General features: G+C 41.0%; 1 protein-coding gene across 3 annotated transcripts; it reads left to right on the forward strand.

Annotated features, from left to right (window-relative positions):
• Positions 1–797: 797 nt before the first annotated feature.
• On the forward strand, positions 798–21,320 carry TACC3 (transforming acidic coiled-coil containing protein 3). 3 transcript variants are annotated; one of them, XM_030492693.1, is made up of 16 exons: positions 798–900; positions 4,946–5,135; positions 5,272–5,417; positions 7,792–8,871; positions 10,040–10,139; positions 10,583–10,775; positions 11,780–11,832; positions 12,689–12,822; positions 13,455–13,566; positions 14,105–14,257; positions 16,707–16,783; positions 16,871–16,914; positions 17,835–17,995; positions 19,403–19,509; positions 19,705–19,825; positions 21,083–21,320. In XM_030492693.1, exons 2-16 carry the CDS (start codon positions 4,947–4,949, stop codon positions 21,146–21,148), a joined length of 2,736 nt encoding a protein of 911 aa, XP_030348553.1. In that variant the 5' UTR covers positions 798–900; position 4,946; the 3' UTR covers positions 21,149–21,320. The 3 variants fall into 3 exon arrangements, with proteins under 3 accessions (XP_030348553.1, XP_030348555.1, XP_030348554.1); XM_030492695.1 differs by lacking the exons at positions 19,403–19,509; positions 19,705–19,825; positions 21,083–21,320 and adding an exon at positions 17,707–17,752 and having other exon boundaries at positions 17,835–17,915; XM_030492694.1 differs by lacking the exons at positions 798–900; positions 5,272–5,417 and having other exon boundaries at positions 5,057–5,135.
• Positions 21,321–27,658: the final 6,338 nt, after the last annotated feature.

The following is a 27,658-nucleotide window of genomic DNA, read 5'->3' on the forward strand; positions in this document are numbered from 1 at the left end:
CTCCAGCACCTCAATGTCTCTCTTGCAGTGAGGGGCCCAGAACTGACACAGGATTCAAGGTGCAGCCTCACCAGTGCTGAGTACAGGGGCACATATCGATATTGACTTCTCTTATGAAGACTGTGTAGGGGACAGGCACAATTCCTCCATAGCAGGCACCTACAAGAGTAATATTGAAGTCTGCATCTTAAGTTTTGGCCCAGTTTTGCTTTGCGTGGAAACCAGTGGGTGTGCAGCACAGAGCAGTGAGGATGGGCCAGTGCCTGCCTGACCTTCCCCTGACCACAAAACGCACCAACAGCGAGGCGAGTACCCATACACGGATCCAAATGCGCCTTCAGCACTTTGTCCCATCCCTCTTATTCCACTGCAAAAGGGTTTGGGTGTTAAGAATTTCCTTTAATAAGATTTCATGCCATGGGGCGGCATTATTTACCTCAGGATTTGTAGACACAAATATCTGCCCCCCGAGACAATAAAGTCCAGTGGGGCCTGACCTGCCACCTCAGGCAGTAACACCTCAAGCCCTTCCCAAAGGGAAGGACCTATAGCCATATGCACTTCCCCGAGCAGTGGGTCCGAAGCGGGTCTGAACCGAGACACCCCCACCGGCCGCGCCCGAGCTGAGGTCAGCCGCCATGATGGACTGTACACTGCGCTACCCAACACCCCTCGTGCGGCTCCCGCCCTCCTGCAGGGCGCTCTTCTGATTGGCGGGCTCGTCCCAATGCCGCTTCCTCATTCGCTGGCCGGGGCTGCCGTTGAAATTTGAAATCCTGTGGTGGCGGCAGGGGGGCGCTGCCCGGCGGTGGTTCCAGTCAGTGGAGTTCCTGCTTGCCGGGTGCCTCGCATCGTCTTGGTCGAGCGTCCTTCGGGCTCGCTCCCGGGCCCCGCCGGCAGGTAGGGGTCCTTTGGGGGGTAGCTTCATTGTCTATGGACTTGAGAGCTGCTCTGGTGAGTTTGGAGGGCGGGCAGTGGGGTGGTGTAGGCCGGAGTGGGGGGGAAGACGCACACGACCGTTACAGGATTGGGGGCCCCCCTCTGGGGGCTTGGGCGGCGGGAGGGACAACGACAGGCTTAGGGACCCCTCTGTGAGCTTGGCGTGGTGTGTGTGCGGCGGGGGGGACAACGATAGCTCAGGGATCGTATCCGTGAGCTTGGGGGTGGGGTGGGGATGGCGACAGGCTCTGGATCCCCATCTGTGAGCTTGGGAGTAACATAGGGCGGGGGGGGACCCCATCTGGATGTTGGAGGTGATACAGGGCGGGGGAGCTTCTGTCGAGTGGTCTTGGGGGCACTTTTGTGCGCTTAGGACCAAGAGACTTGGGGAGGGGGGATCTTCTGTGAGTTTAGGGATGAAGTGGAGCTAGGAGCTTGGGGTTAATGGGTCAGGGGTGAGGGGGTTTCAGGAGGATCTTGGGAGCATCTTTATGCATTTGGAGTGTGATAGGGGGCTGATGGGGTCTCTGGGTGCCCTCTGACTACGGGGAGGGAAATATACATGGGTACTTCTGTGAGCCTGGGGGTTTTAATGGGCCTGAGGGAGGCTCTGGCAGCCGGTGGGGGGTGGTGGGGGTTTTTGAGGGCACCCCACTGCGTTTCTAGGGCAGTGATGTGGGTCTCCTGTGGCCTAGAGTGGCAAGGGAGCACTGGGGGCACCCTGGTGAATTGGGGTCTGGGGGAGGGTTGCTGTTTGTTTGTTTTAGCTTAAAGCATGTCTTTAAGGGTGCAATGATGGGAAAGGACGGTGCTTTCCCCAAGAGCCTGCAGAGCCTTCCCCAGCCTGGGGTGGAGGAGCCCTTTCATGGCCTGCTGCTGCTGAAGGCCAAGGCCATCTTTTGTTCCCCTGCCATGAGCTGCTTCCCTGGCCCCTGCAACAGGGGTTCATGGGGCTGGCTGGGCTGGGGCTCCACATCTGTGGGCTCCAGAGCTTGGCTTTGGCTAAAACTGATGGGAATTCCCCTTCCTTGAATGGTATGTTGAGGGTTGGGTCAGGGGAAGGTTGTGATTATGAAAGAGTCAGTTAACCAGGAGAGTGTTTATTTCATAGAATCCCAGACTGGTTTGGGTTGGAAGGGACCTTAAAGCTCATCCAGTTCCAACCCCCTGCCACGGGCAGGGATGCCTTCCACTAGAGCAGGTTCTCCAAGCCCCTGTGTCCAACCTGGCCTTGAACACTGCCAGGGATGGGGCAGTCACAGCTTCTCTGGGCACCCTGTGCAAGTACCTCACCACCCTCACAGGGAAGAATTTCTTCCTAATGTCTAATTCTCACCTCTGTCAGTTTAAAGCCATTCCCCCTTGTCCTGTTACTACCTGTCCTTGTAAAAAGCCCCTCTTCAGATTTCTGAGTTTGTTCTGAATTTATATGTCTGAATTGAGATTGATATTTGTTCTGAATTGAGATGTTTGCACTAAAAATATATATACAGTGGTCAGCTCTGCATCAGTTTGTATGGAAATATTCACAGCACATACTGTTAGTTTGTCCATGAGTAAGTGCTTTGCATCTGAGCTCAGGGAGGAGTTCAGAGGGTAATTAAGTAGAAAAAATTCCATTATTTGCCCTGCAAGTTCAGTGGCTTATTTGGGTATTTGAGACCAGGATGTTGTGCCCCAGTGTTCATTAAGCAACAGGTGGTTGCCATGAAGACCACAATTTACAAATGATAGGTACTAGAAGTTTAATTATCTGATGCCATTGAATTTGTGTTCATTCTTGGATACAGAATGACAGGCTGCTGCTTGTGCCTGGATAAATATTCTAAAAGTAGGAGCAGTTTTATTTTTGTGAGCTTTGATTTGCCATAGTGGGAAACTTGCTGCCTTTTACAATGCCTGCATACCTTCAACACTGACCCCTTTAAACAAAAAGATGTCTTTCATAAAGGCTCCCTTTCCCTTTCAGCTTGTCACAAATCCTGGCTAATGAACGTGTGAAATACAATTTAGATCCTATCTCAGTTGTGAATATTTTAAATAAATGTGAAATTACTTTGATTTAATTGTAGAAAGGAGTTTGGTTTTTAGTTTTAATATATAAAATGCTGGGCAAGTGTGTGTATATATGATATAAATTTTTGAGATATTTTAATGATCTGAATCTGGTTTACAGTGGTGCAGAAATAGCTCAATGACAAACCTTCCCTGCTTATGAAGTTTGTTTGGGAACGTGTTGTCAACTTCATGTCTTAGTCTTTATTTGTAAAGTAACTCCAATAAACACCTACAGCTTGTAAAGATTCACTTGATCTGCTGTCTCAATGTTGGCTTGGAATAAAGGAAAGCAATGAAGTTCATTTCAAGTTCTAAAACTTCATGTAAAAATACTTTATACATAAATTAACTTGGGCTAAAGTATGAATACGATGAAGAATAAAGAAGGAATGAAGACATAGCTAATATGGGCATGCTTTGCTTGCCATTGCTTCTGTAGCCATTGTTTGCATTCCACTGCTGATTAAAAATGCTTTGCAGACAAAGCAGGTGAGTTCGGTGGAGAGAAGGAAGCAAACTTTCCCATAAGAATTTATGTAAGATTGGGGAAATGTGTATGGAGGCTTAAATACAGAAATTTGAATACATAAGGACAATGAGATTGAAAATGTGACTTAAAATTTTCAGTGGGAGTGTTCTTGTAACCTCTTTGTGACAATGAACACAATCATTTGGAGTCTTTCTCAGCTGATTTTCTCATTTAATCTTGACTGCATGATGGAGGATATAAAAACAGGCTAAGGATTGCCTGTTTGGTCAAATTGAGCATTTGAAATCATTTGGAATGGTTATCCATTGCAGAAAGCCGACATCTCTCCCACTTGATAGTGATTATCTTGCAGGGGTGGTACAAGATAACACATCAGTTCTTATGAAATAAATTGCTTTGTTAGTGGTTTAGATAACTAACTGAGCTTCTGGGGGTCATTCTTCATGGATGGCACTTATACCTAGGTTTTAGCTATACCTAGATCATGCCCTTCTGTACTCTGGTACTTGTTTGCGTTTTGTCTCCTTCTGTTTTAAAGAAACAGCAGTAGCATCACTGAGTATTGGTTGTTAAACCTTTAACAACAGCGGAGGCTCCAATGGTAGTAAAAGGTAGACAGAGTTCAAGTACCTGTCATGTGCTGACCTGGCTTGTGTACTTCAAATGTGTTCTTTTTCTAGTTTATTTTCATCCTTAATCTTAGTTGTGAGGTAGGCTGTAGTTTCAAGTCCTTCACACTTGAAATACTAGTAAGATTAAATCAGCCTATATGGTCTACTGAAGCTTGCGTATGTTCAGTGTAAGAGCAGTATTTGAGAAATACCTTTTTAATTACAATTTTTTTTCAGATTTGCATACCAGTAATGTCTATGCTGCAAAGGATTCTTAAGTACTATGTGTCTGAAAACAGCAGGAAAAGCTAAATAATTTTCAGCACTCTGATTATAAACACTCCAACCAACCAAATTTGGGTTTGATGTTTGCTGAAGTACAATGCAGTAATGAGACCATGTGAATAAAATAGAGAAATGATTGTCATCTGCCCCTTGCAAAACCTGTAATTTTGCTTAGCTAGATGCCACCATTACAAGAGACATGACTGTGTCCCTGCTGGCTCTAAGGGGTTGGGAATGAAGAACCTGCAGATGACAGAGCTCCCTTTAAAGGATGGGCAGCTTAATAAAGGGTATAAAGCTAACTGTGGAAAGTGTAATGTCAACAACTACTCAGATCCCTAACAAAAGCAGAGGGCTATGCAGTGCTGCATGTAAATGCTTTCAGAGCCTTCTGAGAGGCACCTTTCCATATAAAGAGCTTCAGTACTTTCAAAACTTCTTTTGAAGCTGTTAATATTTGCTAGCCTGTGTCAGGCTTCCAAGTTCTTCGTTATCTGAAATTGCATCTGGCTGACCACACCCCCGCATTCACGATGCGACGTTGTATGTGTTGATGTTCTAGAATGAGTCTGCAGATTTTAAATGCAGAAAATGCAGAAAACGGGGAAAATGACGGGAATGTCAAGGATGACCTAACGGCGGAAGACTCTGGCTTTTTCTTCGCGCCACCCGAACCTACAGGGAGACCTTCCATTCTACGCCTGTCCCAGAAAGAGAACTTGCCACCAAAAAGTGTGGCAAAAGCTATGAAGGTAAACTTCTGCTTTTATATTGATTATATTCTTTCTCCTCTTATGATCTCTGCTACTGAATGCAGATACTGTTTGGACCTTGAAAGTATTGTGGTAGTCATGTTCTTCCTTCTCCCCCCCCACCCCTTTCTTAAAGGTAACCTTTCAGACTCCTCTAAGAGATCCTCAGACTCGAAAAATCTTAAGTCCTACTATGATGGACAAACTTGAAACTACTTTCACACTTGATGATTGCTGTGAAGACTTGGTGGATGATGTTTTACCTACATCCGTCAATGCTGAGTAAGTAATGTAGTCGCTGCTGGTAGTATTAGCAGTGTGGGACATGCTCGAGTTAATTTTTCTCCATTATAAACCTGTATAGTTAAAATGTAATTTTGTATTTTATAACAAGACTTAAACTGCACAAAAGGACCAAAATTAATGCTGGCTTTGATGCACAAACTCTTTCAAAGAGAAATTTTTCTTAAAAGTAGTGACAATTATCTTGGTTGTAATATTGAATACTGAAATCTATTTCTAACTCCCCAGTAACTGATTTTGTGGAGATGACTTATGACATGGATAAACAGTTTGAGGAAAGAAACACATTGGTCAGAGAATACAAAGCTGTTTCCCACTGAAAGGTTTTCATGTGACACTACAACTGTTCTGAAGCTAAGCCTTAAAATCTCTTCTCTTATATGTAAAGTACAGTTTTATCTCTTTAGATTTTTTTCCTTAAGATACATCTTCTGAATTGACACCTTGAGTCAATGAGCATTAAGATTAAAGAAAATCTAGCAACACAAAGTGAAGATAACATCAATCCCAAGTATGAACAAGTTTGTGCACCTTTATAGTATCACAGCCTGGGTCTCAAAGTGGCTCATGGTAGCTGTCTAGAGAAGAGCATAAAGTCTATAGTGTTCCAGTTTGGGGTTTTGCAAGTCTGCTTTAGTAGGAATATTGTTATAATGGTACAATAATACAGTGTTATTTAATAGGTTTCAATGTATATTTTTGTTACTGACTTTTTTTGCCCCTTTTTAAACTTGTATGAACATCTGACATCTGTAATTCCCAGTGGCAAGAAGTCTCAGACTACCAAAAGACAAAGCTTTGGTAGTTTGGTTTTTAGCTACCAAATACTTTAATTTAACCCCATTCTTGGCTTTGGGAGAGGGAGAAGGGAGAAAGGTGGGAACACTTAGATGTTCTTTAAATGTATAGATTTGCTTCAACTGTTAACTTGCATATATACTCTAGTTCAGAAAAGTACTGAGCTAGCCACCACAATTGCTTAATTACATTTATGCCTCAAACTTCTTGTTCACATAAATAAAGATTTAATGCATAAAAAGCTAAAGTGAGTTAAAAGGGCTAGCACAGAATTGGTTTTGGTTGAGGCATAATTGCGTGTCAAGACATTGCTTTTAGTATACACATCCTTTCTACTTCTGAAATATAAGTAGCACATAAGCTGTATAACTGGGTGCTGCTGAAGGGTGTTGCTTCGGACTTAAGTAATTCAAATTTCAAGCAGGTGTTTTGCTCTTGACTGGCATTTATTAGGTTAAACACTGGAGGAGAATGGGAGGGGCTTGATTAGTTGAAGGAGCCTGGGGCTGAACTATTGCAGGGAAGGGGCACTCAAACCGGGTGAGAAGGACTTCCTGAACTCTTTATCTTTGCTTTCGCTTTCAGGTTTATCAAAGTGGTGTTTTTAGTGAGTTGGTTTTAATCGTGTTCTGTTCTACAGCAGATACGGGTGGCATGTAAGAATAATAACTTTAATAACTTTATGAAGGGACAAAACAATGGGAGGAAATCCTGTTGCAGGAAGTAATGGCTTAACTCTCTGTAGTCTGAGGCTAAGCCTTGAAAGTTGAGTAGAGTTTGGGGAAATAAAGGGGGGAGCAATAACTTGTAGAATACTCAGCTGTAGTGAGTACACACACCCTTTCTTTAACCTGTTTCTTCTGCTAGAGAATCTTTAACTGGAGAAGTATTTTCTTGTATACTTTGCTCTTCGGTTTTGCTGTTGTACAGAGTTTAGAGTGATTGAAGTCCAGGTTCTGTTTTGGTATGTAGGCCCTCACAAATGAAATGCTGGTGCATGTTTTCAGGGGAAACGTATCTGCCAGAATCACCAGACGGAATAATGACTAGAATGGGAGAAGCTGAATAATGTCTCAGTTTGGTTGTAGACTTGTGAGTCTGTCATGACTCATAGAGGAATCTACATGAAGATGTACTAGTTGTGCCTGTGTTTGAGCTGCTTACTGTTAATCGCTCTTCCTAAGCAATGTATATTTCACTGTCTAGTGAAATGTAAGTGTCCATATGCTGTAGTGGGGAGAGCAGTCTCCAGTGATGACTGGTATAAGCTAACACAGCTGTGTAGAGCAAATAGCATAAGAATACTGACTAGCTTCAAGTATTGATCTCCCTATAGTTCATGTGTACCAGAGCTCATAACTTCTGACCAGGTGGCAACTGAATTCTTGGTGTTACATTCTTTTGCTGTCAGCTGCCTTATGTCAAATAACCCCAGATTACTCTGAGCATGCAAAGCTACTTGTGCAAGTATCTTTCTAAAGATGATTTGAAATGATGCCTAAAAATAGCTATAGCATATGTGGTATCTTTTTTATTTTTATTTTTTTAAATGCAGCACATGTGAACAAAAGACTGAAGCTGAAGCAAACAGTACAGTGATAAACAAACAAATGCCAGAGAAGGTCAGTGCAGCTCCTTACCCAGATGATGAGATGCCAGTGAAGAGTCGAGGTTCCTACAATCTTGATTTTGATAACTTAAATGACATCAATCCCTTTCAAAGTTCAGCACAGTTGCAGCATTCTCCTGGAAATCTGCAAAAGTCTCCTCCTGTGAGAGTATCTTGCAGCCCGGAGAAAACTGCTGAAAAAAGTAGTGGTTCTCCTATGCTGGATGAGACGGCTCCTTTGGATTCAACCACAGCAAGTACAGAGCGCTCAAGTGAAGAGAAGACACTTGTATCTGGAAAAGAATCTCCACTGGGAGAGCTGGAGTCTGACAAACCCAGACTGTCGCCTAAGCAAGCAATCAGTGACGCTGCGCAGGATGTGAAATCTGCTTCCACAGATGTGAGCCAAACCGGTAAATCAGTGGGATTAGCAGAAGCAGCTACACCTCCTGTAGCGTTATCTGGCAACTTGGGTCCCAGTAGTTCTGATGTCAGGAATTCTTCCAAAAGTGGGGAATCGAAACTCCAGAATGTTTCAGTAGCAGAAAAAGCCTCTGCAGAAGAGCTGGCTATCTCCAAAGGGGAACCTGCAGAAAAGCCCGATGTCATCAAGGCTGGACCAGTAAAACTGGAATTTGACTTTGATAATGGCCCTGCTAGAAAGCCACCTCCTAAGAAGCTAGGTAAAAGACCTGGAATTAAGCCACCTTCCAGAAAAATTCCTATTACTAAAACAAAAACTGAGAATATTGAAGTGCAAAATAAAAATAATGTGGAAGATGAAATCCCTGTTCCTAAAGCATCTTATAAGGTTGACTGGGACAAACTTGATGATCCAAACTTTAATCCTTTTGGAGGGGGTGCTAAAATTTCCACCTCCCCTGAGTGTTCTGAACCTAGCCCTCAGGAAGCTCGCCTGCAAGAGGAGCAGGATAGTACCTTATCAGAAAGGGAGCCTCTTCCAGCGGAGCAGGATAACAGACAGAGTACCAGTGAAGCTCTTGAGAAAAGAGAACTCCAAAATCTGTAAGTAAATGTGTAGCTGAATGTAGAAGCACCTTGAACTCAGGGAAAGATAGATGTTGTCTGTAACTAGTCGATTCTTACCTCCTTCCTCTCTGTGAGGTTGACTGAGTCTGTTGCACATTGTAATCTTTAACACAGTATCTTGCAACAGGAAAAATCTCACTGGGGAAACCATCTCAAGATGGCTAGCTCTGGGCAAAAGGTGTCCTTAAACCTGGAGGAATGGGAAGGAACGGGCTTATATAGGAAGACTATTAGTGCCTTGTTCAAGTGGCTCTTCCCACTCCTCCAAGACCAGAGTAAAATGTGGAGACTCGGGTGACTGCTGCTGCCTTTCAAAAAAGAGGTAAGTAGGCAGCAGTGTTGTATATCATGCAGCATGTGGAGGGACTAGGCAATTCTCTTCTCTGCTTAGTCTCCTGGTTGAATTCTTGAGGTGCTGTTTCTTCCCTGCATGTTCTAGGTATTTGAATGCTATTTCCAATAAAAAGGTCTGTCACTGAAGCTGCATTTTTTTGGCATCACACAACTTTTGATTTGTTAATGGAATATGTTGTGTTTGCCTTTCCTAGAAATTAAAATGTCAGCATTACTATAGATAGCCAGGTGCTTGCCAGAACTAGACTGGCACAACATGTTCATTTGACAGAAATGTTTGCTCTTTTGCTGTCTGTGTAACATGATCAGCTACTGTTTACCAAGGTGAAAAGTTAAGTGTGTGCTGCAAGCAGTAAATAAGGTATTGTCTTTCTCTAATGGAGCTCTGTGTTTTACACCAGAAAAAAAAAATCACTGGATTACTTTGGACAGAATATCAGGCTGCTTGTAATTCTGTAATTAAACAAAAAACTTATCTTTAATAAAAAAATAGCTTGACAAATGGAAATAAGAGAACAGTGTTAAGTGAACAGGAATAAGTGGTATTGCTGTGACTTTCTGCTTCACAGATAACACTGCTTCTGATGGTGGGAGAGCCTTCTGTCATTTAAGTTGTCACCAGGCAAGACAGTGAATTTACATCCCCACCCTCTGTAAAGCTTCCTGTACTGTGGCAGAAGAAACTCTCAAAGAAGCTCACTTTGTTTAGTGCTTCAGTATGTACTTGTGAATACAGAATTCAGAACTGTCATCTGACTTGGATTTCGATTTGTTTATTTTTTTTCTTTAGGGAAATCAGCAAACAGAGTGTGGTAAAAGACAAGCCAAGAACTCAAGAGGACAAGCCAGGACGTCAAGCGGAAGCTGAACTCCCGGGAGAGAGCACCATGGTAAGGTATAGGAAAGATAGCCAGTTCTTTAAAGAGTTGTTCCGTGAAATGGAGTTCTTAGACAAAGTATCAAACATTGGTTTGACAAGGTTAAGTCAAAGAATTAGTGTGTTTATGCATCTTCAGCAGCTCTGAATGAATGTCAACTCTGCAGACTTGTCTTCTGAAGGTAACATCAGAGACAGCCAAATTGGTAACTTGGTATTTAGTATCTTTTTTGATCAGCAGTCACACATAAGGACAAATATAGGGGTGTGGAGGCTAAAAAAGTGACTCCTGTATAATACAAGCTGTACTCGGTGTTGGTAGTTTAGTTTCTATGCCTGTGAACTCTTGCTTTATTATGCTGGCTGCCCAGCTAGTTTATGACAAACCAATTTGATCATTAATGTGACTTTAATCATTACTTTAACAGTAAAAAGAATTGTGTGTTTTCTCATCAGGAGAAGCAAATGAGTCCATCTAAAATGTCTCCAGCTAATGTGCCCTCTCAAGATAATTTGATTTCTGCTGACAGTGGAAAAAAGTCAATGTCTGCAGAAGAAATTAAGCCTAGTTCCCAGAGAACTGAAATAACAGCAGATGAGCTGACAGCTAACGCTGAACCTGAACAGACCTTCAGACCGTCATCAGAAGGTAAGGGCGTTTCTTTAAAACAGACACAAAAAATAGTGTTACAGTAGCTGTTGCGTATGTATTTCTCTAGTTCAGTTTTGACATTGATTGTAGTTTGTGTCTTTCATTTTGCCCTTCTGAAAGGACTATAAAACCTACAGTGACTAGTGGGAAACATACCTAGATGTATTTCTGACTTTCTCTGCATTAAGCCAAATTCAGAAAGCTGGCTGTTGGCATTCAGCTTCCTGGAAGATTGAAATTTAGACTGATAGAGAGTCTTTTAAAAGTTTCAATGACAGCTTTCTGTGCTGAAAAAATGCTTCCTAAAAATCACTTCTGGTATTAAGGACTTTTAAAATGGAGGGCGCTACAGCTATGCGACTAACTGCCTGTATTTGGGAGTCTTGCAGATTACTGCAGGCCTTCACACTACTTGAATACTGATTTCATATTGCAGTGTGGATGGTCTTTCTGCACTTGCATGCCTGTGTTGAAAGCTTACTGCATAGCTGTGACTTAACCACCTGGAAGGGTTATTCCTTGCAGGAGCACTGTGTAGAGGGATGAGCAAATGGTTTAACTGCAGTGCAATCTGTCACTTAATACTTGAGTGGAATTAGTATATTGAGAAATGGCTGTAACTTCATTGTTCACATCTGAGCTGTGTGCTAATTTTAAAGCATTTTATTCTTTTATGGGGCATCATATAAAAGAATAGAGTATCTGAGTGCTTTCCACTTTAAGCATGGAACAAGTTCTTCAACTGTGTGTAAATTCTATGTATTCTTTACAGGTATTTGGAGACAAATGGAAGCTGTAAGATCTTAGAAATCTTTGCCTGACTTATTTTTTCATATTCAGATAGGAATACAGCATTTTTAGCAAATGAAAAGCTAGAGCTGATGAGATGAGAGCAGGGATTTATTTGCTTTATACACTTACCTATTTGTCTTACAGTGAAGCACCCACAGACAGAAACAGTATGACAATATTGCATCTTCACTGTATCACTTCTTTTCCAGTTCTAGGTATGGACATAGAAATAGACTATCTGGAACAGTTTGGGACTTCATCAGTAAGTATGATGTTGAAATGTTTTGTTTACCTCCCTGGCAGAGGGGAGAGGAAAGGAAATGAAACTGTCAAACCTTAAATATTTCCATGAAATAACTTTATTTTGAACTTACACATGGAAATACAGGTTCTATTACAAAGAATTGTGTTGGCAAGGCTGGGCAGGGGCTGGTGATGGAAGGAAATGCAGTTAATCAGAGGTCTTTTGCTTTCAGTTTGCGAAGGTGCTCTTTTTCTTTAATAGTGCTGAAACTGAGATGGATGACGTTTCATCTCTGTTTGCCAAAACTGGAAGAACATAGTGCTTTGTGTGGGAACATTGATTTGAAAATATGTTTTTCAAAGCTCTTTTGTGTATGGGCAGTTCCTGGAAATCTGTCTCCAACTTGGGCATGTAATGTTTTCATCAGTTCATCTTAGTTACTCATTTTCCTGCTTTGATCCAGAGTAGAAGTGGCTCTGAATATACAGTGAATACCCTGAACTGAAATTGTTTTTTGGTCATGCTGTGTTTGTCCTTATTGTTGTAAGAGCAAAGACAGAGCATGACATACACTGCTCATTCAGCTCACAATACTGTCTTTCCCTTTCAGTGTTTTCTGTTGGTTTTGAATAGTTCATAAACACTTGCCCTTTTGGTTCTGTCTGTGAGCAGATTGAGTTCATTTGATGTTACATAAGGACTTAAGCATGTGGGCACTGAGTTCTCTTATGTAATTTTTCTCCTGAGAACAATGCTCTGGCCACTGAAGAATAGGCTCACCCTCTCTCTAGAGAATTGTTTATGTGTGTGTGTGGGATGTGTGTGTTATGCTATGAAGCAGCATATCTTCCAGTTTATGCCTCTTTCCTCTCAGTTCAAAGAATCTGCCTTGAGGAAACAATCTCTGTATCTGAAGTTTGACCCTCTATTGAGAGACAGTCCGAGAAAACAAATTTCTGATGCTCTTGGAAAAAATAAGAATATTGGAGCATATCCTCTTCAGCACGGGTAAGTATTGGCTTAGTCTAGGCTGTAGTACATAGAATCACTTAGGTTGGAAGAGACCATTAAGATCAAGCCCAACCATTAACCCAGCACTGCCAAGTCTACCTCTAAACCATATCACTAAGGGCCTCATCTACATGTCTTTTAAATACTTCCAGGGATGGTGATTCAACCACTTCCCTGGGAAGCCTGCTCCAATGCTTGACAACCCTTTTGTGGAAGACACATCTCCTAATATCCAATCTAAACCTCCCCTGGTGCAACTTGAGGCCACTTCCTCTTTTCCTGTCACTTTTTACTTGGGAGAAAAGGCTGACCCCCACCTCACTACAGCCTCCTTTCAGATAGTTGTAGAGAGTGATAAGGTCCCCCCTGAGCCTCCTTTTCTCCAGGTTAAAACAACCCCAGTTCCCTCAGCTGCTCCTCATAAGATTTGTGTTTCAGACCCTTCACCAGCTTCCTGTCTTGTAGTGAGGAGCCCAAAACTGACCACAGTATTTGAGATGCAGCCTCACCAGTGCTGAGTACAGGGGGACAACCACTTCCGTGGTCCTACTGGCCACGCTACTGCTGATACAAGAGCTTTACAAAAAAAGGCAGCACTTACACCATTATATTTGTTTGCTTATTTTTAGTCCTGTTGCTGATTCAAGTAAATTGCTTGAGGAAGCTGAAAAACCTGCAGTGAGTCTTCAAAATGAAGAAAAACCAAAAAGAATAGATCTTCTGGGAACATTTACAACTTCTGTGAGTGTCTGGAATGGTATTGGGTTTCATGTTGATATTTTGGGAAAGGGATGGAGACTAGTTACTGGTCTTTTACACAGATATTCAAAGGATTGCAGAGTACTTAATGCTTATTTAAACAGCTTAAAAACCAGGTTAGGTACTTAAATCAAAATTGAACCTTTTTTATTAGACTTTTCTTTAGTATTTAAAATACTTATAGTCTAAGGTTTGTAGTTTGAAAAGCCTTTTATAAACAGATCAGCACACAGCAGTTCATCCTGAAATGGTGTCTTTTACTGGTGGGGAACAGCGTGGTGTCATCTGCGTTTGTTTTGGATAGCTATAATTGCTGGATAGCAGTTTGTTACACCTTAAAGATAACTACATAGTTGTAAAAGATTTCTACAAAGTAAGAAAGTTATGGTAACACAGTTTTGGAGGTATTTTGAGTGTTTATTCAGTGCTAAGTCAACATATTTTACTTAATTTGCATGCAGCTAATTAATGGCATAAAAATAAGAATTTGTAGAAACTTATTTTTTTCCTCTCCTCACAGGACACAGGTCCCTTAATACCAGACTCCCTGACTAATGATAATCCTTCACTCCCTTTTGCTGCTTCCACAAGCACTGCAGTGGGTGCTATTATAGATGTGCTAAAATACAGCCAAAAAGACATGGATGCAGCTGTTGAACTGGTTAAGAGAGAGGTATGGTGACCCTTCCACAGCAGAACTTTGCATAGCCCTGAAAGTACTTTTTGTTTTGATTATCTGTTATAAATCCCTATACTTGGTAATTCTATTTTATTTAACATATGTATCTCTCTCAGAAGAGCTTGGTGTGCACTTGATAGGAGCAGTAGGTATAAAATCATAGAATGGGTTGGGTTGGAAAAGATCTAAAGATCATCTAGTTCCAATCCCCTGCCATGGGCAGAGGTGCCTCACAGTAGACCATGTCGCCCAAGGCTCTGTCCAACCTGGCCCTGAACACTGCCAGGGATGGAGCATTTACCACTTCTTTGGGCAACCTGTTCCAGAATTTTTCAGAGCTAATATGTAAGGAAACATGGTAAACTTTACTATTAGTCAGGTTCTGCCTTAGAACTGGGCAGTATTAAAAAGGATCTGTTATCAGATGGAATGGTTAGGCTTAGTATCAGTAATCTGAATGCTCTTTATTAAACTAGGCAGTAAATACTTGTTCTTGCCAATGGGAGGGAGAAGCTTCTTATGTAACTATTTCCTTAAAACAAGATAAAACTAGTGCCAATTCAGTGCAGTGATCTCTCTCTGTCCAGCTAATAAAATACAAATGAGATCTGGAGCTTGCTCTAGAGGAGAAAAAAATGTAGTGGAGGAGAGAGAAGTAGTTAGTGGTATTTCAAGTGTATTCTGTAACTACAGAAATTGCTTTTGAACCTGCGTCATCTTAGTGATGCAAGAAGAGTTATGTATCTACTCACTTCAAAAATTGAGGTACTTGATTCATTATGGCTTCTGGGTTATGTAACATTAAAATGATAATGTAAGAGGAGTACTTAAGCATAAATTTCCTTAAAGCTAGTTATGACACTTCAAAATTGACTTAAGAAGAAAATGGAGCATTCAAAATTCCTGACTAGTTATACTGCAGGCATAGTGACACTAAGGACACCGAACAAAGATGACCTGTGATCATTTGCTGCTTAAGTTATTCATTCTCTTTAGAGTACAAAGATACTAGCTTCTCCAGGAGTAACTCTTGCTTTCTGTCATTTAGGAAGACACTTTTACCCACTGTATTGTCTAGTACAGGAAAACAAGTGCACTTTTGACAGGGGACAACTCCTAGTGCATTGATCTAAAATGAAGAATTTCTATAATAACAGGGGGTAGAGGTTGTAATATCTCAAAATTGGTGCTCTAATCTCTTATTTCAAAGAACTGTTTTAAACATGCAAACAAGCAAGACAGGTGTAACTGGATGACTCCAGTGGTGTGTCACTTCAATAGAAATACTTGCTATTTTAACCTGAAAGGAAGACAGGCTAAGTTATAAGATTATTTTTTTTTTGTGAAACAGCCTCAGAGTGGGGAAGAAAGGGGGGAAAAAAACCTCCTAAACTTTTCTCTCTGGGCAAATATAGCACTACATGAAAGCATGCTTTTTTGTGTCACTGAACCATTTCTGTTGAGTTTGTGGTTAACCAGTTTCCATTTTCACACATCTTTGCTTTTGTAACACTTGTTTCTAGCCTAAATATCGTTAATTCTTTTTATATGTTGATATATTCTTTTTTTTTTTTTCCACTTTGTCCCACTTCCTGTCATCTGAAATGTTGCAATCCATTTCAAATGAGTTTAGCTATTGAAAATCAGTGTACTACAGTATACTGTGCAACTTTCAAGGGCAAATGAGCCGTAACCATGTGCTCTCACCTCCTTTTGTTTGTTTGAAATTCCAGGTTGTTTTGCATATTTTGGGCCCCTGTTGTCATTGAAGGCCTCCCACACTGCAGTCAGCTATCAGTGTTACACTTCTTAATAGAAACCCCAGGACAAAATTAAATGGATGGAGTTTGCACAAGAATTTAGCAGAGAGTGCTTATACTGCTTAATACTGTTTTATCTCTGGTTTAGTTCAGCTGATGTGGAGTAGGTGTAGTTAGTCTTTTATAAAGACAGAGGTGTCTTTAAATTTGAAATATGGTAGGGGGAGGATTGAGCGTTGAATATAAATGAGTCCTAACAGCAATTTGATCTTGGCTAGAATAGATGTCTGGTATTTGTGCTTTCCCGTGTTAAGATTAGCAGATTTGTGTGGCTATTTTACTCTACCTTATAAATATTACTTCGAGAGAACATAACTGACAAAGGAACAGTGGTCTACATACGTGATGAGTGAGAGATTGGCTGAATTGGCTCTGATCTTGCCTTTTGAAGAGATATTGGTAACATTGAGTGGAATCACATATGCAAAATCTACACATCAGTCTACATCTTATTTGACTCAAATTTGTAATGAAACACTTAATTTTGATTATGTTAAGCAGTTAGAACTTTTTCTGTGTATCAGGTTTTAAGTATACCTAAGCTGCCCTTTAGACTGTTTGGAGTATGAAATGTTGTATCTCTTCCTGTGCAAGAAGTAAAGGCTTACTTTTTCCCCTCAAAGGTTCAAGAGAAACAGTTGGAAGTTCAGGAATGGAAAAAGAAGTATGATAAGCTTCATATGGAATACAAGGAAATGGGGTATGAATCTGTCCTGACCTTTGTATCTACTCATTTATTCCAGCTGCTTTTTCTAACTTATATTCAATATTTCTTTCATGTTTTTAGAAGAATAGTTGCTGAGTTTGAAAATACCATAACCCAAATCATGGGTAAGTTCCATATTTAAACTTTGAATGGCTTGTGGGGGCATGCTTAGCCTAAAGTTACTGCTCTTTCACTTCTGATAACATTAATATTTCAGATGCTTCCAGAGTGTCAGGCTGCAGGCAAGGTGGTTAGAGTAACACTTTATGTTCATACAGACACGATATCACTTGATAGGTAATGATGACTTCCTGAATCAGGCATGAACACATCTAAGTTTCTTATTCTCCAGCGGAGTGTTTATTAAAACTGGCAGATCAGTTGTCTGCACCTTGTGTTTAGCTGTTTGTTACCTGACCCCACTTAAGTAATGTCAATAATTTGTGGCATCAAACCTAGGAAGATCTTCAGTGAAACTTGTTGTATAGGTCCATTCTCCTAGTTCATAGCTAATAGCCAAATCTGTGCCTTGCTTAAATTTAGTTCTTTAAGAAGACTGAATGTTATGTCAGCTTTTTTTACTTCTTTACGCCTATAGGAAACATAGCTCAGGTGTGCTAACAAAAACCTCCTGAAAAAGTTTGCTGTGCTAGTTTGGCTTGTTATACCAGTCTCCAGGACCTCTAGCTATTGTGTATATTGAATGAAAACAAATGTTTTCAGATTCCTTCTATCACAACATTTGAAGCTCCTGTTGTGGTAAACTCAGGTGTAGTATTTTGACTGCATTGCAGGAGAAACAATGCTTTGGGCAAACATCTTACAATAAGTCATTAATGGGTTGGTGTGCAGTACTATGTAGCATATAAAGACAATACGACTGCTTCCTTAAAAGCAAAGATGTGTTGTCCTTTCAGAGGAAAGGCTATGGAACCCTTTTTTGCTGAAGAGGAAGAATTGAAGGTGTGGGGGTTATCTGTCTATACTATGGAACTAGATTTATGCTAATGCAATAACTATAATGAGTTACCTCCACTTTCTTTAGAGGATGCTCAGAAGCAGAAGGAATCCTCAAGTAAAGAAATGCAGAGGATAGTGGAAGAGAAGGAACAAGCTATTTCAGATCTGAACTCCATGGAGAAATCTTTTTCTGAACTCTTCAAACGATTTGAAAAACAGAAAGAAGTGCTAGAGGGTTACCGCAAAGTAAGATGCCATAATGCAAATCCCATCCTTCCCAGATAAATGAGACTTGGTGGAGAGGAAGTGATGAATTCGTCGAGCAGTCGTTTATTAGCTAGTATATGCACTACCTGTAAAACCAGGTGCTAAGTTGTTTTTTGTGTAAAGATTTTAATGATTACTGGTTTGTTGTTTTTAGTGGCTGGCCTAAAGTATGATGATAATCTCTGTTAGAAGCCAAAGTTTCTTCAAACAGAAGAAGAAATTATATCCATACCTTTAATTTTTCTTTGCTAGACAGACTTGAAACACTCTCACATAGCAACTGCTGCATAAGGACAGCTTGTTTCCCCTATATCATGTTGAATGGATGCTGAGGAGAATTTGCTATTACAAGTCAAAATGATAATAGTTTTGTTGGGTGTTCTTTAGCTTAAACCCCCTCCCCCCCCCAAACCCAACTTAGTAAAGTCAGGCCTTCATTCTGCAGCATCTTCAGAGTAGGAATTAAAGTATGGTTTCTTATTGCATGAGATGCATAAAACCTGATCCAGTTAGTGTTTAAAGAAGTGCCTTCAGAGTTTTTCCTTCAGTTATCCTTTAATGTCCCCTATTTACTCTGGCTTAGAACTAGCCTGTTACAAGTTTTGTGGCAGCCTAGGTTTGAGGAACAGGCATGATGTCTGTGTTACAACTTAAGTTTCTGCTTTGCTAACACATGTCACACTTCCTTCATCTTGTCTCCTTTTCACCTCTTCACCCTAAATTCAGAAGCCCTTTCCTTAGCACAGACTTCAAGTGTCACTTGAGAACATTGTTGCTAAATTCAAGAGCTGGAATTAGTAGGGTATCGTAGCACTTGTTTCAAACAGTTCAACTTGCTATCATCATAGCTAATACAATAAGGTGTCATAGTGTCTGTGCCTACCAAGGTAACTTTCTTGCTGTGAATGGATTAATTTACATCAGTGTCCAAAGCTTGAATCTTTCTATGGATTCTCTGAAGTAGTTGGATTTCTACCTATTCTTGGGACAATTGCAAGCTAAGACAAAGCTGATTTCTTTCTTTAAACCTGATCTCCCCACTCCCCCCAGAAAAAAAACCCCAAAATACACAAAACTGGTTAGTGACCTTAGTTTCAGTGACATTTCCACTCTAAAGTTTGCTACTAAATAAATAGCGTATTGGGGGGGAAATGGGGTAAATAAATCTTAGTTTGCAAAGTTAAGACAGTTGAAAGGGGGAGTTTTAGTTTCTATGCAGGTCTGTGGGGTTTTCACAGATGTTCCTGTTATTCTGATGAGCAAATACAAATATTCTGATGAGCAAATACAAACATTGAGGTAATCAAATAGCCTGTTTGTGAAGTGGAAAGACTTCCACCTACTAGCACATTAAAAGCTAAGTAATGTTCTTGGGTTTTGGGACAGAATGAAGAAGCTCTGAAAAAATGTGCTGAAGAATATCTGGCTAGAATTAAAAAAGAGGAGCAGAGGTATCAGGCGCTAAAGGCACATGCAGAAGAAAAGCTGCTTCGGTGAGTACCATGTCAAGAAGCCAAGTACTGGAAGGGAAATACATGGTTTTGACAGTTGCTGCAAAATGTTGTTTGTTATTACCAAAACTTGGCTTGAACATTTTTAGTTTGGGGATTAATCCAAAGTGGGATTCTATGAACCATTTTGCTGTGCTGTCTGAAGGGGATGTAAACACCATCTTGCTTCCATTTCAGAGCAAATGAGGAAATTGCCCAGGTACGAAACAAAGCTAAGTTAGAGACTACAGCACTACAAGCCAGTCTCCGCAAAGAACAAATGAAGAACCAGACTTTAGAGGGGAACCTTGAACAAAAGGTTAGTCAAAATGCCACGTGTGATTTTCTTCAATGTATTTGCTGTAAAACTAACTAGGTCAAGAATTACCTTGTACCAGTGCTAGAAATAGTCATACTAACCATGCTGGGTTTGATGGCTGCTGGGAAATTGAAACTTAAGGCACAACTATATTATGTCAAGACTCATCTGTATATTTAGATTTTTTTTCTTTGGAACAAAAGGTTTGTTCTCCTAGGTGGGTTGCTGAAGTGATCAATCCACATTACTGCAGGGAGGTTATCTGACCTACTGAAGGAGATAGTGATCTAAACTTAAACATGTCCTAGAGCAGAATCTGGGAATGAATCTTACTAACTGTCTGTTCAGCTTGCTCATAAACATGATTTGTAAGCTATTGGCACTAGTACAGACTTGCCTTGACTGAACTCTTTCAATATTGTTCAGGACATTAACCCTTGTATTTCATAATCCTTGTATTTAATATTGTTTCATATTGCATAGATCAAGTCTTAGAATGTTTTTTGTAAAGGAAGATCAGTTTCCCTTGTTAGAACCTTCAAAGCTTTTTCCTTTTTAGGGTTAAAAGTCATATAAAAGTCATAAAAGTGCATGCTATTAGTTTTACTGCATCATGGTTGTATCTTTGCCAGCATCAAAGGTACAGAATGTTGATGCATTCCTCTTAGGGAAAAGTCCTGTATTAGTGTTCATCTTCAGGCTTATGGCTAAGGATTGCATAGCTGAGGCAGCAGTAGGCCTGTAACTGGAGACGTGGCACAAGCCATTTAACACAGAATCAGTTTTGTTCCTGTTTAAATACAGTGGCATTTTATGTTAAGAACTCTTATTAAAATTTTTTGACCATGTAAGGAATTATACAAACTGGAAACTATTGGCACACATCATTAAAAGTATGAAAGCATCATCCTACAGAGTTGTCTGTCTTGTGAAGATGAAAATCTAAATTGTCACTATCTTGAATTTCAGTGTATCTAACAAAGACTTTGAGTCTGAAAAGTCTTTTCCCTAGATCAGTTGGTCTCCATGTATCATGGGGAAACTCCATGGAAGATATAGAGACAGTGTAGTAGATTCTGGCTCATTTCCTGAAGCTCTTAATGGCGCCATGTGACCTTCTACGAAGTAGACTGTTTAGAGTCCACTTTCCTGAGTCATTAGCATGTAAATGGACTTCCTATTCCATAATTTGGCAAGTGTGAGTAGTTGCAACTCACTATAATACCTGAAACTCACTATTTTTCCTGTCTTCAACAGATTAAAGAAAATGATGAACTACTGAAACTCTGTGATGACTTGATCTCGAAGATGAAAAAAGATTGATAGCTTAACTGTCACGTATGTATGTGTAGTATCTCAGCTTCCTGTCTTGTGTGTTCACTCACTTTTTAATTATGTATGTGGGGAGAAAATAAAAGTCTTGATTTGCACTTGTCTTTCATGTATCTTTTGTAGAAAATGTCAATAAACTGAGGTTCAGTTGCTGCTTCCAGTACATAATGGTGTCTTGCATAACATTTTTTCCTTTGAGCAACATATGAAAACTTTAAATCATCTCACCCTCCCTCTCTTCCCTGGGTAAGAACGCGAGGACTCTGTACTCATGATCTGGCTTTGCTGGTGAAGGTCAGCATGGGCCATGTCTGTATTTTGCACTTCCTGCTCTCTCACTTAAAACATTTCAGAGTTACAAGATTGTAGTAAAACTTGACCTGTTACAAATACTATAAAGTATTTAGGGATGCAGAAAAAAATTGGAACTTCAGATTTTTCTTTTTGTTAAGAGGAGCTAATGGTACTCTAAGAATACTGAATAGCAGAACAGATTTCTTGCTACTCTGTCTCCATATCATTAGCCTATCTGAAGCTAATTGACTTTTCCAGTCACTGGTCAAAAGCTCCCTGCCACTTGTCTGTAATAGAAAGCCTTGAGAGACGTAGGCTGCAGGTCATAGGTTGTAATGAAGTCAGCTTTAATTAGGGCAGTAGCAGACATCTCAGATAAGCTGTTATTACCTAACAGACATTAACAGCATTTTCTCATTGCCAGCTGCAGCTTTTTATTTATAATATGACTGGGAGTCATTCCCTCACTTGCCTGATCAGGAGCTGTGTTTTCCTCTCAGAAGGGCTGTTGCTGCTGGGTGCACTCTTACCTGTGCTTGGAGCTCTTTCCATACATACAAGGGTAGTCTGCTAGGGCTGGTGGAAAAATGACTAGTAGAGCTGAAGGAGTGGGGTCTACCCCTTGGTTAGGGGACTACTGATCAGTGTAAGTGGCAGAAACACCCTATAGAGCAGAGCAGATCTGTGGTTAATTAACAAGCTTCACCTTCATGGTATGTGGGTTTTTCTTTTGATTTCTGCGCTAAGCTGAGAAAGTCAGTACAACATCAGTAGCAGTGTTATTGCATGCCTGGCTTCTGCTGAAGTTGCACTGCTCTGTGGTTTCTTTAACTTACAGCTTAGGCAAGTGTAGATGGTAGTAGAGAAAAAAATCATTCACAGAACAGAGTTGTACAAAAAAGTGTATGCCCTGTCTCAATTTCAGATAGCAGGGATTGTTCCAGACTGTGGTTCTGAATGTTCCTTTGTATATTGACTTACACATACATATGGGAAACCTTGTACTTGGTGTAATTAGTGAACTCTTATCCATGTGCCTTTAATTATAGAAACTAATTTCAATTAAAGTGCTCAAAGAGTGTTGAGGTTTCAGGTGGTTGTTAAGCCTACAACTGGATAGAGCTCAGCACAGCCACAAGGGTTAGACCTCTTTCCTCCCCGGTGGGTAATTGCTGGTGCGATGAACCAAACTGGTCTCACGGAAAGGGTGTTGACTGGATGCTAGTGCAGTTTTGCGGTTGATCACTGTGCTGTGCAGGTTCACTTTGTGCATCTCATACAAAAAGAACAGTAGTAAAGGGCAGAGTATTTCAGATAGATTAATCCCTGGCTCGGTTAACACAAAGCTGAACTTGCATTAACTGCTGTGCTACATTTTGAATTTGTCTCCATCCCAGGACTCCTGTGATGCCTAGTCCTTTCTTGTGTCAAAGAGGTTGAGGAAATACTTGTTACTTTATCATTTATCCTGCCACAGAGTAAAGCTCAAAGGGAACTTCTTGTTTGGAGCCACTCACTGTCAAGAACTGCCATACTGTTCCTTGGGGTGTCTGACTTGATGTTGGAAGAGTTCTCACAGGACAGAAAAGTAATAGTAAGGTTGGCTGCTCAGAAGCTGTGGCTGCCCCATTCCTGGCAGTGTTCAAGGCCAGGCTGGAAGGGGCTTGGAGCAACCTGGTCTAGTGGAAGGTGTCCCTGCCCATGGTAGGGAATTGGAGCTAGACCTTTAAGGTCCCTTCCAACAGAAACGATTCTACGATTCTATTAGGGATAAGCCTGCGATGCTAAATCTTTCCACAAGGTGTAGCTGCTGCTCTTTGAAACACTGGCTGTACGAGGTTGGGCTGTGCTACAGCAGTTGGTGGAGCTGGAGATTGTCCCTTGCTTCTAGCTGTGCTTAATGTTAATAAGACAATTGTTTTCATGGATTCTTGTTGGAAATGATAAAGAGCTGCAGAGTGATGTATGCCAATGGACTGCATGTAAATAGTGACAATGCTATCTGGAGCTTTTGTGCTACAGGTGCCCAAGTATTACACCACTGCATGTGCCTTTAGATAACTGCTGCATAAGGGAGGACTGAGATCTTCCTTACCTTCCTCTACTCTTTCAGGGTAAAATGGATTCCTACTGTTCATGCAAAATATCTCTGGTCCAGTAGCTTGCTGGGTGAAGGGAGGAGAGCTGCTTAGGTGGAGAAGGGAAGGGAGACTTACACCCTGTTTTGTTCTGTTGTTTGAATATAGCAGCCTTAAAAACATCACTGTTCCCAGTCTGATGGAGGTGGATACAGAAAAAGACCAGTAGAGACCAGCATACTAAATACATGCGCTATGGTAATGTTGGTGCTTGACAGTTCTCATTGGGTCTGATACCACACAAGTTATGAAGAAATACACCTTGAGTGGCCAGTTATTGCCTGTTGATGTTAGATACTGGAAACTGCACTTTAGTGTCATGTGGAATGACAGCTCACTGCACTCCTCCAGAAATCTGTGACCACTGCCTGTGAGATCTGATCAGGGCTCTCCTGTTTGCTGGTTGTGTCAGTACTTACAAGAAAACTGACAGCATGTGAAAACTAATGCTTGGATGGGAGGTTGCTATAAATGCCTGCGCCCTGAAGTGATGAGTGAGGGGGTTTTGGATGTGTGAGTCTGCAAGGCTTAACTTCAAGCATTGCTTAGCCTTCAGCTTGGATTAACTATATTTTGCTTGCCAAAGGTTGGGGGCCTGGACAGCCTCTGCATTTTCAGACTGCTCAGAAAGGATGGCTTATTTTCCTCTGCAGGTGCAATATGTACCTCCAACTTAACACTCATACCATTTCTAAGAATTTAGTATTTTGTAGTAGCTATAAAAGTAGCTGAAAAGTATTGTTTAGTATTGTCTAAATGTTACCTTACTTTAAAGAATTATTCTTGTTACTATCCTTCTAGTGCTAATTCCTTTTCAGAAGAATTCACCTTTACAACATACAATATAGGTGTTAAATGCACATTAATGAAGTTGTGTGAGCTGTTGTATGCAGAACAGATGTGTGTTTCAGTGGGATTAGTTAGTCTACGCTTACTGAGACAAGAATCAAGCTGGCTGGTTTGTTACCTTATTGCCATTTACTTACTGAGCCTCATCTGATATGAATTGGCCTCTGCAAGCACATAATCAGGGGGAAAACTGATACTGCTTGGTGCCTTTGCTTGCTTGGTTTTATTTAACATTATTTATATGAATAAGTGCTGTGCAAACAGGATGACAGTTCTTGCTTCAGACAGCCTTTTCCTGGTTCAACTATATGGGAGGATGCATTTTATGCCAGAGCTGATCAGGCTGGTTCAAAGGTACTGTACCTGCTTGCATGATCTAATAGCACTGGTGTGTTTATGTTAAGGTCTGTGTTTTTAATGTCTTTTTATGGCATTTTTTGGGTTCTCCAGGAAGTCTTGAGCATATGCATCCTTTGGGATCCAAAGTCACCTTCTTTGCAGACATTTCCACTCCTGTTCTGCCAAAACAAGTTTTCAGCAGAAAACTTGTCGTGGTCCAAGCACAGACAGACATTAGTCTGTTGCATAGTTAAAGATTTTGGTTCAGAAGCCATGGCTTAAACCTTCCTGGATTCAGGGAATGTCTCCAGATTGGTCTTAGAGTCAGTGGGTTGGATTCTGACCAACTTTCTAGTCCTTTTGTGCTGCTCTGACAGCACAGAGTAACTAAAGAAGTGTCATAGTTTGACATGAGTGAATTTTAAGAGTCATCTTGGTGTGCAACTGGAACCAGGCAAGGGCTGAATCAAACTCCATTACTTTAGCTGGACATCTAAACATACAGCTTCACTCCTAAGGTCACAGTTTATACTTCCAAGGCAGGTATAACTCATCATTTTTGTAAATTGCACAGAAGAAAACCAGAGAAATAATGGACCATCTCCTATTTTTCCTCAGTTTGGAGGATGGATTTGTTACCTGATCCAGAATACAACAGAGCAAATTAAATCAGGAAAGGGAAATCAATATTATTTTTCTATTAGAAAACAGACTTATAAAGCATTTAACCTTAGCATGCTGTTTGGGCTGTATGAGGAGCTCTCTATCTTTTCCAAATTCATCATATCACTACATGACTAATCTTTTTATGGTTTTGAAAGACCCATGTGGTTTCGGCTTTGTCAAATGAATCAGTCACAGCTTCTACTTACTTACAGATTTCTTTTCCTTTCCAGCACACCTAACACAGATAAACTAAATACTCTGCAGGAGTGAAGGAGAAGGAAGTTCCCTGTGAGTTTTGTCCTGTTTTTTATCATAGTACCAGTAAAATTAACTGCAGTTTACATCAGATACTTGCTTTTCAGTGCTTGCTGTCAGGTTTTCGCCAATGTCTTGCTGTTTGAAAGTCTTTCTAGCAGTTTGCAAACTCAGAACCTGTGTCAGACCCCGATGTTTCTCTGTGTTGGCAGAGAGTTTCCCAGTGGTGAAGTTCTGCTGACCTTAAGAAGGTTATGGAGTAACTTTATCTATCTCCATGGAGTCTCTCCTGGCTCTTGGTGTATGAGAGGACGGTCCCTTGGCTGGTGTCACCTGTCAGAGCACTACAGGAGCTGGGGACCAGCTTGTCTGACTGTGTTTGTATGACAGGTCTCAGTGGCCCAGAAGCAGCTGTGACCGTTTAATGGGCCTAACACATGTTATGGATTGCAGCAGAGCACCAAGTGTGCTCACGTGTTGTATGGCTTGTTAGGCTTGAGGAAACATCCACTGGGGAAACAAACATGTGCTGACTTTTCCTCCCCGCATCTCTTTAAATCCACTTAGACTTGCAGTGTAAGACTTGGGGGGAAGGTTTTCAAACCCTTCCAACACTCACTTCTATGTTGCCTTAGCTCCAAATGTGGTGTCTAGTCCTTTTGTACAATGCCAGGGTTGCCTTCAGACTGCTGGAGGAAGTGGTGAAGGATGGCATGGAGCTACCTAGTGAATCACTTAAACTTTTCTTTCTGTTTTCTAAGCTTGCTGAGCAATATTACATCCTACAACCCAGGTAACTGCTTTACTTTTGGTTTTCATTCCTTTTAATGTCTTAAAAATAAGATGATTGTTTTATATTGTCTGATTTAACTTGATCCTCAAAGAAATAGTTTCCCTGCAGTGTCATGCCATTTCTTTAATCTTTATTTTTCCCAAATCAAAGTCCTATATTGCTCCCTCCCAACACAAGTAAATGTTGTGCTTATCACATTCAATGAACACATTTCCTTCTGTACAAGTTCTTCAAGCCAGTTCTCCATTATTTCCTCTGGGGAATGCACAGCCAAAAAAGGAACAAAGCTAACAAAGGTGATGCTGACTTTGGGAACTAAGCAGCATGTATTAATCACTGTGAATGGGCTTTGCATCCTGGAGTGAAGGAGGGTGTCAGTCAAGCCCAGGTGGTGAGGGAATCCAAATGTTTCCTGTGAATTTCTTGCCTGGAATTCACTCCCAGTTTAAGTGAGCAGGTCCCATAAAGGCAAAAAAAAAACCCCCAAACCAGCAATGGCTGATAGACTCAAGAACTGAAGATTTTTTGGGAAGTTAGTTATGCAACATTTCATCATGCAGCATCTTCCACCACTTGTCTGTCTTTTGGCACTTAAAGCAACATTCCCTGCCCTTCTTTCCATTAGCAAAGCCAACTGGCCTGTGTTTGGGAGGCCAGAGACAAGTGTTACACAGCTTGCACCGAGGATTGTGTGGGAGCCTCTGCCCAACAACTGATCATTTTATTTATAATCGTGGCACCACAGTTTGCTATTCCATTTGAAAGCATCGTTGGTATTACAAGGGAGAGCTGTGTTTGGGTTGGAGAAGAGGTAAATATGAGTCTAAAAATAGATCCTCAGCCTCGCTCCTAAACTGAGGAGACAGGGATGCAACGGCTGCTTTGTTTTCCCAGTCATAGTTCTCATCTGCTGCTACCCTGATTTAATTGCTGCTATTCACCATGGCCCCTACCCTGATTTAATTGCTGCTATTCACCATGGCCCCAGAGCCTAGATGCAGAAAGTCACTGGATATAATCAATAATATCAATCAATAATGTTGTTTATTGGATCTTGTGGTAAAGATGGAGTTTAGTCCATTGCAGGGTGTAATGATCTAGGTGACAGGAGTTGAATTTGAGTGCTGGGTAGTAGCGTGCTCTTGGAGAAACCACTTTGGTGCTCTG

The sequence above is a fragment of the Strigops habroptila genome, chromosome 7 (assembly GCF_004027225.2).
Source record: "Strigops habroptila isolate Jane chromosome 7, bStrHab1.2.pri, whole genome shotgun sequence".
NCBI lineage: Eukaryota > Metazoa > Chordata > Aves > Psittaciformes > Psittacidae > Strigops > Strigops habroptila.

Coding starts and splice junctions, on each gene's coding strand:
- TACC3 (XM_030492693.1), top strand. CDS start 4,947: ATGAGTCTGCAGATTTTAAATGCAGAAAATGCAGAAAACGGGGAAAAT. Junction 14,258..16,706: donor TTGAACTGGTTAAGAGAGAG/GTATGGTGACCC, acceptor TTCCCCTCAAAG/GTTCAAGAGAAACAGTTGGA. Junction 17,996..19,402: donor TGCTAGAGGGTTACCGCAAA/GTAAGATGCCAT, acceptor GTTTTGGGACAG/AATGAAGAAGCTCTGAAAAA.